Source organism: Vanacampus margaritifer, chromosome 19, assembly GCF_051991255.1.
Source record: "Vanacampus margaritifer isolate UIUO_Vmar chromosome 19, RoL_Vmar_1.0, whole genome shotgun sequence".
NCBI classification, from domain to species: domain Eukaryota; kingdom Metazoa; phylum Chordata; class Actinopteri; order Syngnathiformes; family Syngnathidae; genus Vanacampus; species Vanacampus margaritifer.
In genome coordinates, this window is record NC_135450.1 from 5,088,271 (window position 1) to 5,101,840 (window position 13,570).

At 40.4% G+C, this 13,570-nt stretch overlaps 1 protein-coding gene across 1 annotated transcript in view; it reads left to right on the forward strand.

The window, feature by feature from the left end:
• snap25a (synaptosome associated protein 25a) overlaps window positions 1–13,570 on the forward strand; it is a 38,393-nt gene that overhangs the window by 18,564 nt on the left and 6,259 nt on the right. The window contains exons 2-5 of the mRNA XM_077552545.1: window positions 444–587; window positions 3,035–3,076; window positions 5,718–5,766; window positions 11,071–11,188. Of these exons, the coding sequence (XP_077408671.1) occupies window positions 516–587; window positions 3,035–3,076; window positions 5,718–5,766; window positions 11,071–11,188 (281 nt within the window). The 5' untranslated portion in view covers window positions 444–515. The remainder of the gene's footprint in view (window positions 1–443; window positions 588–3,034; window positions 3,077–5,717; window positions 5,767–11,070; window positions 11,189–13,570) is intronic.

The window sequence follows — 13,570 nt, forward strand, 5'->3', positions numbered from 1 at the left end:
CCATTGACTCAGTTTACTAAAGAACATCCGTAGTTTAAGAGCATTGTGCATGTATAAGAGCAACAAATCAAACGCAAATTGGTCCAATGCATATTATTAGCCAATTGCAAGCACGTCTGTGGTGTGAGTGCTCTTTTGTGGCGAGTCCTTATATTCCTGGTTTACCTCTTGATGATGATCTAACCTTCTATTTAATGAGACCAGATACGTGCAAAGAGCTTAGCCTACTTCACTGCAGCTAGAAGGCAGTATGGCCATCAATGTGAGTGTGAAAGATTGACGGCAAGACTGCATTTCATCCAAAGTCAGCATACAAATGAATGAACGGACATATTTGGGTTAAGTCCCTCATAATATGTCCATTTTCTGAACAGGCGTATCTCACACTTATAGCGTCTTTGGACTCAGCTGCTCACAACACAATCATTTGGTCTTTCTTTCAGCTCGTCCCGGATTCCCTATAGGATCGATTCTTCCCAGTTGGAGACCCTCTCCACCCCCCACACCCACCAGCCATGGCAGAAGATGCGGACATGCGCAATGAGCTGTCAGACATGCAGCAGCGTGCTGACCAACTCGCCGACGAGGTGAGAACAAGCGCTGACATTTATTCATGTCCAGTGCTAACTTAACTTCGGCACCAACTTTTCCCAGTCAGGAGCCGTCGTTCTGCTTTGTGATACGAGCCAAAATTTGAAGTCAGAGTGACCTTCAGATATGCCTAACGTCCACCCATCAACACTGCAAAAACTGAAATCTTAAGATATAATTTCTTAAATGTAACCAAAATTTGATTATTTTGCTTTGACAAATTATTTTTTATTTAAAATCAATTTGTCAGACAAGATCATTCTGCTTATTGTAAGATTCTCATTACTTAATGATCTTGTTTGATCAAGCAGTCTTGGCATTGAGTGTTAACAGCCAGTTTAAAGTACTGTGAGGCTTAAAACAAATATTTTCCAAATTTACAATGACTAACCAACATCAAAGGCCCTGAACTGGGGTTTCATAAGTTGAATGTTCTTATTTTAAAATTTTACAGAATCTAGTAATAAGATAAATGAGAAAAATACAAGTCTGAAGACAATCTGACAAAAGTGTAAAATAGCTCTTTACTGTAAGCACTTTTTGTTGTAAAAATTCAGTTTTGTTATATTTACTAAGCTCATTTTTCATCTTGCCGGTGAATGCACTACCTGCTCATTGGTCGAGTGGTAGAGTGTCTGCTCTCAGGTTGTGGGTTCAATCCCTGACTGTTACATTTTCTACTGTCCTATTCGCAGTGAATAGATTTTAATGTTAATTTTTAGTCCAACTTTTTTTTGCCAATAATGTTCGCAAAGACATTAGACCACCAAAAACATAGCCAATGTCACAAACCTCCAAAAGTAGGTCATCCAGCGTTGCCATGGTAATGCCATATCACATTTTCCTCACCTAAAACCAGTGTACCATCAAAATGTCACACAAAATTGCCACATAATGTTCCCGTCTCGCCTCTTGAATTGTATTACACGACTGGACGGAATTTCAATTATTTCCGTAGAAGACTGCGATGAGGGATTGTTTTCCCGATCATGGCTCCGATATTAATGTATGCGCTTGACCTTGTGAGTGTCTAAATGTGGGTGTTTGTTTCATCATAGCAAGAAGAGCCTCAGTGAAGGCCTGGAGCAGGTCACCACTCCCCCACTTTCACATATGACTCACACTGACAAATATGGGCAGAATATTGAACATTTGCAAGAATATGGTGGAATCGTGCCGGTGAACAGTTTCAGCTCCAGTTGCTTTCGCACACATAGGAAATATGTCCATTTAACATTTTGAAATAAATCTCCTCATTTCTTGATGATCAACAGGGTGAGCGCAGCAGGATGAAGCTATGTCATTGTAAGACGGAGGAGATGTCACTGAGTGTCCCTGCTAGGAGGCTGTGCCGCCTCACTCACATTCCTTCGGAACTAGAGCATGGCGTGTAATAATGACATCCATTGGAAATAGAACCACACCATTAGCTCCAACTCCAATAAGAGCAAATATGAGAGTCGAAGCAGAAATTACAAATTGAAAATAAGGATGATAATTTTCAATGGAGTGATCAATATGATTATATTTGTAATTTGCATCATACTCAAAGATGAATTCATATTTTGCCACTCTTAATAGTAACAAGAGTTGCCAATAAAGGTACACAGCATTAAAAATGTTCTTATTTGCATGTTGGAGTCAACCAAAATTGAGTATTACATTGTACAGGTTAATGTACAACTCTTGTATTTGACCACATTAGACATTATGAGTGTACTTTTTTATTATTAAATAACTTCTGACTAATATCTTAAACACATTACATAGTCGTCTTAATTATGATCTGCAAAATATGTGTGCATCAAATTTGCCATTAAAAGACCATGATCCATCCCTCTATTTTTGGAACCACCTATTCTCACTAGGGTCCTGTGCATTTTGAATCTGCGCAGAGGCGTGTTAGACCGAGTGCTAGTAATTCTACAGATGCGCAAAAAACGGTCGTTTGCGCCATTGTGGCCACTAAGTGACTCCTCTCATTCCCTGTTATGATGATGATGATGACTTAAAAATACATAATGATGATAATAATGAAGTGTTTAACGAACTGATTTATTTAGTGATGCCAAGGTTTTGTTTCATCCTCTTGTCATTTTTGAATGAATTGTGTCGGACATCCATGCATATGTCTGCGGAGCTCTATATCTGCCTGCCTGCAACTCGATCAAATTCGCAAAAATCAGACCATCGGTCTACTTTGTGCCAGAAGTTGGATGCGGACTGAGGAGGCGTAAATGTAGACCAAGTTGTATGACAAATCCTCGCTATGCTTCAACGCCTAACAAAATGCTGAGTGGTTTGCCAAATTCCAAAAGAGACTCAGGGAAGCTTGCACCTGCACAAAAAAACGGACACATTTCCGCATGCGCCATTTACGAAAATAGAACCCTACAATATCAAATTTGTCACTAACGATGGTTTTGTATTCCTCCTCCCACAGTCACTGGAGAGCACCCGTCGTATGTTGCAGCTGGTGGAAGAGGTAATCAATTATTTTATTTTTTTCATTGTGATTTCTTCAACTATACTGTACAGCAGCTTGGGGCAGCAAAACCTTAAATTGTCTTTTAATTGTTTGCTCATTATGAAAAATAAGCATATGTGAGATACAGTTGTTTGCTCATGCAACATTCATGGCCAGTTAGTGACATTGTGTCAAATTAGGAGGGAAGGACTGTGAGTTAGTTACCTTAGGCAAATGTGGATGCATAAAAAGGGAAGAGTGAAGGATAAATGAGGAGGCATACAGAGCATCGTGGGGGAAGGGAAGACCTGACAAGCTGCTGACGCAGATCTCAAGGTCATATTGATCCTATATCCACTTCTTACCAACCTCTGATAGCTGAAAACTGAAACAAATCACAAGCCGCACAATTTTATTTGTATGAGCTTGAATCATCTGATCTCCAGTAATATGCTGCTATCAAGTGGGTTTAAAGGTCTTAAACTAGTCATACATGAGAGGGTACAGTATTTAATCAAAATTCTTCAATAACTCTCAATTTGACCTTTGGTTTCCTTGGCAACTCTTTTTATGACCCCAAAAATCAAAGTGGATGCATCTGGAAATGGTTGATTGTGTCCCGACTAAAATAATGTTAGCAGGCTATTGTAGCTTTTGACCACCAGATCCAAAAATGAGCAAGACCGAGCTATTTCTTTGCCTGCTTGGGATCATGATTACTCCCTGTTTGGGAGTTCCCGAGAGGCACATTTCTACCACTTTGGGATTTCTCCTGGCTGTAGACATGCTGAATTACAGAATTATTTATACGCCTGCCTTCCCTTATTGCTCCCTTCTCGCCTCCCAAACGTCAATGTGGCTTTCATCCCAAACTGCTGAGGAGGCAGCGGTGGGGGGTGCAGGGTTAGGGGGGATGCGTTCATGCATGCTAGATTACTTGTGTGTGTATACACCGACACAGTGTAATGGTATTTGTGCCTATTGGGCCGAGCCAGGTCCCGCATACCAGTATGAGTACGGTCTTGCAGGATTTCTAAGCAAGCAGAAAGCAGGATTGCGGGTTTCAGGATCCTCCATTCCAGTACACATCAAGCCAACCTAGCCCATCAGTTACTAATAGTTGCATTGATGGCTTCACGTGCTAGCTAGGCAGTTTGGACGCATGTCATGATCAATAAGGATGAAGGAAACTTCCCATTTCCATGGTTGAAACAAAAAGTGGCTTATGCTGTTTGGATCCTGCATTATTATCTTTGTCATTCGTTTACATAGAGATCCATTGACGGGAGTTCTTCAGGTTGTCAGTGTTGTTATCCTCAAGGGAGCTGTTTTTGTGTGTCTTGCCTACACGACCTTTCCTCTACCCAATCAACATGACCCCGGTGATGCTGGGGGGAAAAATATTTTTAAAATGTTCTTTGAAGAAAACATGCCGACCTCAGCACGGGGTCCTGGTAAAAGGAGATGAGGATGATGATGATGATGATGATTGCACCATTGGCTTCTCAACATAATATATGTGGCCTGTGATTGGCTGGGACAGGCTCCAGCCCAGCCGACCAGCAATTTTAGTTGAGGTCAAGATATTATTAAAAAAAAAAAATAGATGGATAATGAATTATTATATACATATATATTAGGGCCTAGACTCACACCTAAAATCGGCCCCATTTACATATTAGTTTACCGTTTAACCTGTAACCTAAATTACACAAATGGGTTATTTTTGCCAACATAACGGAGTGTAACAAAACTGTATGTCTCTATTTTCCTTTTTAGTTTAAATTAACTTACTTTAACATCCCGGATCACTCGCTGTACTCTGGCAGACAACAGAACCCAGGGTGTTTTTTTTTTTTTTTGCTTTTACATCCATGGTCTGTCGTACCAGCTAGCTAGCGCTAAGCTAACCTGTCAGGGTTGCAAATTCGCTTCTTGCGAAGACGAAAGCGAAGTAACAACAAATGTGTTGAGACCCTGCCTAGATGGGTTTTATTGACTGATTGCTTAACAGTTGAATATAATGCTAATGTGGCTAATGGGTGTTGCGTCTCAGAGAGTGTGCTTTAAACGAAGCAACACTCCCCACATACTCTATGTCACATGCGTTGCTATTCAAACTTCCTGTGACTAGTAAAAGCAAGAAGGATATGATTCATAGTCACTCGAATCCGAAAATTCTGATTTAGCATTTATTTTTAACAGCCCAATTTTGCATCTCATTTTGAGTCACTACCTAAGTGTAGTTGATTGTATATGGACGTTAGACTCTGGTTACCAAGGTAACTCTTACATGCTGTCAATCAACAGTCATTCCTACTCCACTCCACAGTCACCCTAGTAAAGCACATCACGATAGTTCATTTTAAGACTTAATAAGATTGGTGAGCGGTTTCTGTACTTTGAAAGAGTTTCCTAGAGAGAAATAGCTGTAGAACTAAATTGGCAATTTCCTAGCCTGTACTGAAAGTAGCAAAGAAAAATGGTGAGAAGCAGTGAGGTGAAAATGGAATGAGGAAACGGCTTATGGCAGCAAATATCTTTCAACTCCCACTAACTCTCCAAGGCGATATAGCCTCATTACTGACCTCTACTTTATTTATTTTTTTCCCCTCCCTTCCTCACACTACCTTGCTACCTGCCTGACCTTGGGGAGTAGAGCAAAGATGCCGGCATTAGGACTTTGGTCATGTTGGATGAACAAGGAGGTAAGTGTGGAAACCAAGAGATTGCAATGAAATCTTAGGCCACATATAGATAAAAATGATAAAATTCTATAGTCACATACTAGTAAAACCTCAAGTGGAAATTTGTATTTAATTGTGCCAAAAAATGACAGTTTCATATATTTGCTTGATTTCTTTAAATGTAAATCTAAACGGTTTTACATTATTTTTGGAAGGGGTTTTGTTTTTTATTATTTGACATTTCTTTGCATTAGGGAAATAACATTTCCAGCTTCTTTTAACCTTTGTTTCCTTTTAGCAATTCTCTTTTAATATTTTCTTTGCTATTTGCCAGGAGCTTTTTGTTTATTTCCATTAGCCAACACCGACAAGCAGCTGGACATCTTGAAAGTGCCAAAACGCTAGTGGTGCAACGGATCACAAAAGTCACGGTTTGGATCAGATCACGGATTTGAGTCACGGATCAGATCGTTTTTCGGATCAGCAATTAAAAAAAATGTCTAATATAATTCAAAATGTCTAATATAGCCGTGTAGGATTTAGTGTCTTCCTTTATTTTGTAAAACGCCTTTTCCCATTAAATTATAATAATAACAATAATCAATTCAAAATGTCTAATATAGCCGTTTAGGATTTAGGAACACAAGTTTTAAGTGCAATATTTGGCAGAGACATTCTTATTATTACATGGTTCATGTGTAAAATAACGTGGTATTAACGACTTTAAGTTGTGTTCCTATAATATAAACAGCTAAGTTTGACATTTTGAATTGAATGTTTTTCTATTTAATGGGCAAAAGTGTTTTGTAAAATGAATGTTAGACAAAGTTCTATTTATCTTTTTTCTTTTTTTTTAATAATGAAAAGATCTCAACGTGCAATTTAAGGCACATTCCATTCCTTTAAACATGGAGAGTGAATTACAAATTAGCCTTGGTCCAGAATATTGAAAAAGAAGAAGTACCAGCTGTCATACTTACTTACCAGCCAACAGCCAGACAGTCATTGATCATGCTAACAGCTAGCCGCTAGCCACTTACGTCGGGGACTTCCACCATATCATACAATGATGGCGTAATGAATTAGCGGTTTCTTAGCATCCTAAATTAGCGATTGAACATGAGTTCAGGATAGCTTTGTGTTAACTTTATTTTAAAGTTAGGCTTAGCGTGCTACGTTGAGTATGTTTCAGCTTCCGTCTGACCATGTCAGAATGGTATTGACTCTGAAAGCGCATTTTGTTTTTGTTTTTTCCCCACCAACCAATCCGAGCCGAACCGTGGGGCCTGATCTGAACCCACCACGGATCAATGATGATCTGTTGCACCACTACAAAACGCTAAAACTTGATTATATGTGCCAACCACCACAGTAACAAAAACCTGTGTTTTAACATCAGTATATACTATCCCTTTGTCTAAAATTAATTCATTTGGTGGCAGGATTACTTTAAAAAAGATATCAGTTAGGTCTGTTGTGCAATCTAATGCAAAATTCCTTGTGGCTTTGGTTAATTGACATTCCAGAATGGAAAAAGGCCAATTTAAGAGAAACGATCGATTTAGCTGGTAATGACAAAATATTCCGCCACTTCTCAGTCAACCCATTCACTGCTTTGTAAAGTCCCTGGTTACAATATAAAGTATGCAGCTTGCCTAGGGCATTAAGAATAATTCTAGAAAGCAACATCTGGTGATGCTTACTGAAAACCTAAAAGCATCTCTTAGGTCTGGTATGGACACTGAAAGGCTCATAACACAGTTTATGTGTCCCGTGAAAGACCATTAATTGCATGGACAAGGACATGAATGCTCCTCTTGGTCCTCTGACCCTCCGTTTGTGTCAGCATGCACCCAGTGGACTCCAAAACCTTTTACAGCAGTTGACTGAACTGCTTTCATTTACGCTGCCTGCAACACTCTAACGAGCATAACATGCTCTGTGCTGCTACAAATCAAAACACTGAATCATTTAACGGCCAGCCATGACCCTAATGAGGACAAGCACTAAGGAAAACCGATCATCGGATGTACCGTTGAGTGTATGTCCGTGCACCAACCAGGGATTTTTACAAATCTGAATATACCGTAGTTAATTGATGAATATGCTTCATAATTCACATGCTGTCTTTAATCACTCGTCAGGCTGGAAAGTATTTTCTATGAACAGTCACCAAAACACCATCCACCTCATCAGCATGAGTAAGAAATTGAAATCCATAAAACACTATATTGACTAAAGTTTCAGGTAATCCGGCATTATGAAGTAAAAAAGTAGAAGCAAATATGGGCGAAGTTCCCGCTTGGTAAGTTTTAAAAGACGCAACTCTAAAGACAAGACTTGCTGCAAGATTTTGGAGTGTCTATGGGAACGTTCCGGTCATCCAGGAGAACACACATACTAGTTTCTAACATCTTAAAAGGGGGAATTTGAAATTTTTCCCCAAAAAAGTAAAGGCATACACATCACAGGGACACCTCTGCGGCCTTGAGCTGACCTGCAAGCTTGTTACCGCAGAGTACCAAGTACCTTAGGGAAGGTTCACACTGCAGGTCTTAATGCTCAATTGGTGAAATCAGATTTTTTTTTGGAGTAAGCGTTCACATTGCTTATTAATTGCGACCTCGGCCTGTCTGTTGTGTGGACGTAACGCGTCCCTAAAGTGACCCACATACGCAGAAGAAGATACAACGTCACTCACAACGCGGAAGTAAAAACGTATGGTCCAGCAGCGTGTCAGGGCCACGGACTTTCTAAGTCCGTCGTCGAGGCTCATATTTTTACCATCTCATATCTACAGAGGAGCAATGCAGGAGGAGGTCGAAATAATATTTGGTGAAAATGAGGCGAGCCTGTTCGAGCGCCTCATCTCACGGAGATATCTCCTTTTTTTCTCCCTAACGATGACGTCACGTCATTGCCGCGCGTGATAAATGAGCCGTCTGCGTGGCTAAATTACTAATCTCACCACCACAAATGCCATCTTTATACTTCACGTTTCAAGTGAGATTAAATTAAAGTGAAATACAAAGTCACAACTGTTACTCGAAACAACTTTGCCGGTGACGTCGAGGTCGGATATATGCAACCTGGCCGTTCAGACTGCGATCGCATTGCAAAAATTCGGATACGTATGCAATCCAGGACCACATATGAAAGTGACCCAGGTCGGATATGAAAAAAATCGTAATTGAGCCGTTCAGACTGACATAAAAAAGACAGATACGGTCGCATTTGGGCAAGAAAAATCCAATCTGGGTCGCATTTGCCTGCAGTGTGAACGTAGCGTTAGACATGGAGACATCTCGTCACTGTTACAGATATTTGTTGGAGTGGCAACAGATGAATGAGCTGCAAGTGATAACCACTAGTGACTTTAATATGTCTACGGCAGAGGTGAGGAATCCAGGTCCAGAAAGTAAAAACCCCCGCCATAGATTGGTTTTAGCCACAGGTTCTTCTATGCAACTGCAGGTAGACGAGCTCCTGGAAGCAGTTGAATTGAAGTACATGAGGCGAAAGTCAATTCGTAGCACGCTTTTTATTTTCTGGACCTGAATTCTTCAACTCTGGTCTGCGGACATCATGAATCAGATTTCTGATGGGGCCAGCAGCCCCTATCCTTGGTTTAGTCCCTGGGCTCCTTCCCCAAGCCAGACATCAGTGTTGTACCAAGATGAAATCTATGTGCCAGAAGACATCCAGACTGATGGAAAAAAGTGTCTACAAAGTAGTAGTAAATGCTAAGCTAGGCTAACTGTTTGCCTTTCTAAGTTCAAGTTGCTTCCTGATTTACTATCATTCTGTTTCATGTCGCAATCAAGTCTGCAGTTTGGCCGTACATGATGTTGACCACACATAAGGATGTGAACATGTTCAACATTTACTGTACAATTGTTAGCCCAACCATTTTCTGAGCAGATTGGGGAGGACAGGGCGTTCTTAGAACACACCACACCACAGGATAATTGGTTAGGAGAATCTTTTCGAGACATCCAACAATTAGGCCTTGGCTGACTTTAATCAGAAGAGGGGTTTAAATTTGCTCCTATTATTGGTATGTGTGTACCCCACTTTACTCCTGGCACTCCAACTTTTTCCAGCATAGTTCAAAAGGATGGAATTCTCCAAAATTATCCTTGGTTATGGCCCAACCACTCCATGTTTTGGTGGTGATTGGTTAAGTAGTTTTTAGGTAAGCCTGCTAGTAAATCAACACAGAGTATTTTTATTCTAGAGCAGGGGCGGGAGGCGCCCTGGTCCTCAAGAGCCACAGTCCTGCCTGTTTTAGAGGTCTCCTTCCTCCAACACACCTGATTCAATGATCAGGATCGTTATTAGGCTTCTCCAAAGCAGGATTTTCTACCCCTGTTCTAGAGTTTCCTTTAAACTAAATTTCCTTGATGAAAGTCTGTGATCTCTGAAGGTTAGGTCATTGGTACTCCTACTAAACAACTCCGAAAATTCTGTCTCGTCCAGGGATGCACACTTCTGGTCATCAAGGGCCACTGTCCTGCATGTTTTGAATGTTTTCACAACACTCACCTGATTCTAATGATCAAAAACCTGATAACGACCCTTATCATTTGAATCAGGTGTTTTGGAGGAGGGAAACATCTAAAACGTGCAGGATAGTGGCCCTCAAAGACTGGAGTTGCACTTCCCTGGTTTTGACAATTCCATTTAGCATCACACATTTACTTGTAAGAGCAAATTGCTTATTATGTATTAATAGTTATTGTAAATAAATAGTGAGTCATTTCATTTGAATCAAGAAAGCACATCCATCCGCCCCAAAATGCAGTCCACCAATTACAATTTCCTGACCCAATCAATACAGTACAGATATGGGTGAGTGTCTCCCCTATGGCACACATTTAACCAGCTGACTCCGTTGCTGCTCATCATAAGTCATATTTGTGTCAATCAGCCAATGACATTCATTCCACTACTGTCATCCCTTTGTCCTGACCAGAGCAACTCGATCGTGTTGAAGATGGCATGAACCATATCAACCAAGACATGAAGGAAGCCGAGAAAAATTTAAAAGATTTAGGGAAATGCTGTGGGCTTTTCATATGTCCATGTAACAAGTAGGTACTGACAACGTGCCTCAAAGGTTGTCACATATGTGGTGGCGTCCAGTTTTTCCTCTTTTTTTTATTTTTTACTTATTTTTATTTTTTTGTTCTTACTTTCTTTCGTCACAGTGAGTGTCTGAAGTTATTGTCTTCTCTCCTTTGTCCTATCTCTCTCTCTTTCTCGCTCTCTCTTTCTCTCCTCGTGCTTCGTTCTGTGGGGGATAAATGACTCGCGTTTAATCAGAACAACTGGAGCGCATCGAGGAGGGAATGGACCAAATCAATAAGGACATGAAGGATGCAGAAAAGAATTTGAACGATCTAGGGAAATTCTGTGGTCTTTGCTCCTGTCCATGTAACAAGTAGGTGCTGCTTGCCTGCCTGCCTGCCTGCCTGCCTTTAAAAAAATATGAATTGAAACCGCTGGCATGATTACGGCCGTCAGCTAATAGTCTGCTCTGCTCCAGCTGCAAAAAGCCATCAGTACCTTCCACATCCATACACATGGGAGGCCATGATGCAGTTTTGAAGACCGTCCCAGACACAATCATATACTGCAATATGGATACACTCTTAGAGGCCAATTAATGTTATACACCAGAACTATCAAATGCAATCCCTGGGGTTGTAGATGATATAAATGCAGTGGCATAACTTTCTACACCACTCTTTCTACACGTCACGTAAGAAAACCAATGTACTGGGGCGGCACGGCTCAGAGGTAGAGTAGTCATCTCAAACCTTAAGATTGTGGGTTCAATCCTCCGCTCTTGTGACTATGTTGATGATGAGCTCGTCAGCTGCATTTCATAAGAAAGACCCCAAAGGGCTACAAAGCAATTTTGGTATATTAGTTAAAATGAATGCCGGATGGGTCAAATTTTAAAGAGGTATTGGACAAAGTCTTAGTTCCTTATTACTTATGACATCATATAGTATATGTAGTCTTGTCTGGACAGCACTTTGTTTGCTGCTACTATACTAGACACGTAATAGCCAACACATGCACTAGCTCGTCATCTAATTAGCGGCTCTTCACCACTGAACTGCATTTAGAGATACGATAAACAATCCCTGAATCCGTCACTTGGAGTGAATCTCGAAGAACCATAGAAAGGTTCTAGATAGATATCATCTTGGCTGCTGAAAAAATGAAAATAGTATTACCACCCTGCAAGAATCCAGTCCTCCGCTTACGCTCCCCTCCATTCAGCAAAGGTCTATCAGCAAGTGCCTCTCTTACAACATCCTTGTGCTAAGCAGCCTTTCTTCTCAACTTCTACTTGGGAATCGTTTACATGCAGATGCAGCCAGAGAAATCCATAAGAGCAGGGTTAAAGAATCTTGGTACTCAGATCGTTTTAATGTATTGAGCTCAATAATGTTGGTACCAAAATGCCCAGGACAGACGCTTCTCATCTGCATGATCTTTTCCACCGCCACACCACTCTAACATTCACAAAATGCTCACCTTTTTGCACGCAACAAAAACTTTTTTTTGTTCCCCTAACACCCACGTCCCACCCACCACTACTACTACTACAATGACATGGAATGACCTAACCCTTGGAATGCTCATGCATGCATGGCAATGCAACTCATACTAGCATTGCTGCACGTGATGAAGCTAAGGTTATGATCCCGATTAATTACGACATTGATGTACAGTATATGATGATGATAATGATGTACATGTATGTACATTTGTTTTTGTTTCGTTTTTTTTTATCCAATACAAGTGATACAGAGCCTGGGGAGGTAATTGGTTTGAAATGGAACATACTGCAGACACTAAATGAACAAAAATATCGTAATACCTGACTAATTGCACATACAGAAAATTTGTAGCTATAATTGCTTCGACTCTACTAGAAAGTGTTTACAGGATTTTGGAGATTGTCTGTGAGAAATGAATGTTTATTCAACCAAAATAACATTTGTGAGATTTCGGCCAAGGGGGCCTAGCTGCTCCGATGTACTTTTTTGACGGGTCCAAAGGTGTTTGCTGAGCTTGACGTGGAGGTTCAAAAGTTCATTTATGCCAAACTCATCCAACCATGCCTTTATGGAGTTGCTTTGTGCACTGAGGCACAGTTATGTTGAGAGAAAAAAAAAAAAAAGGTTCTTCCGCAATGTTCACGTAAGCTTATGATTTGAGATTCCGATAGGAACTGATAGGTCTAGTAAAACTTCTGGCTGGTTAGGTAACTGAGAGGCAGGTCACAGTACTTTTGTCCGTAAAAGGAGAACTGTTTATCATGGTCAATGATATTTCAATGAAGATAAATAAATAAAACCAAGTACAAGTAAATGCACCTGATGGTGTCTTGTGGGCAGTACACTAAGTAAAAACAGATTTAAAGTATGCAGTTACCAGACAATGAAAGAAGCACTAACATCTGTAGGTCTGTGTTTTTCTGTAAAAGCATTACATGATGCCGTGTTGTTTTTATAATACCCTCAGATTTTGACTGTCTAAACGCCATTGGTAATAGATTTGGATCAGTGGACAGCTCATTTAATAGATGGAGGTTTGTTTGTTTTTTGCCACAATACTAATCCAATCACCTCAACTCAATTGCCACAAAGCTGATTAAGCGGCATTTACGGCATTCATTCGACAGAAGAAGAGGCCAGTGTATCTTGGAATAAAATGAGAAGATGAAGAAAAGCAGACAGATGGCAAACAAGTACAAAAACAATGAGTGTGTCAGCAGGGCCTGGCAGCTAAGTGAAGCCTTGCT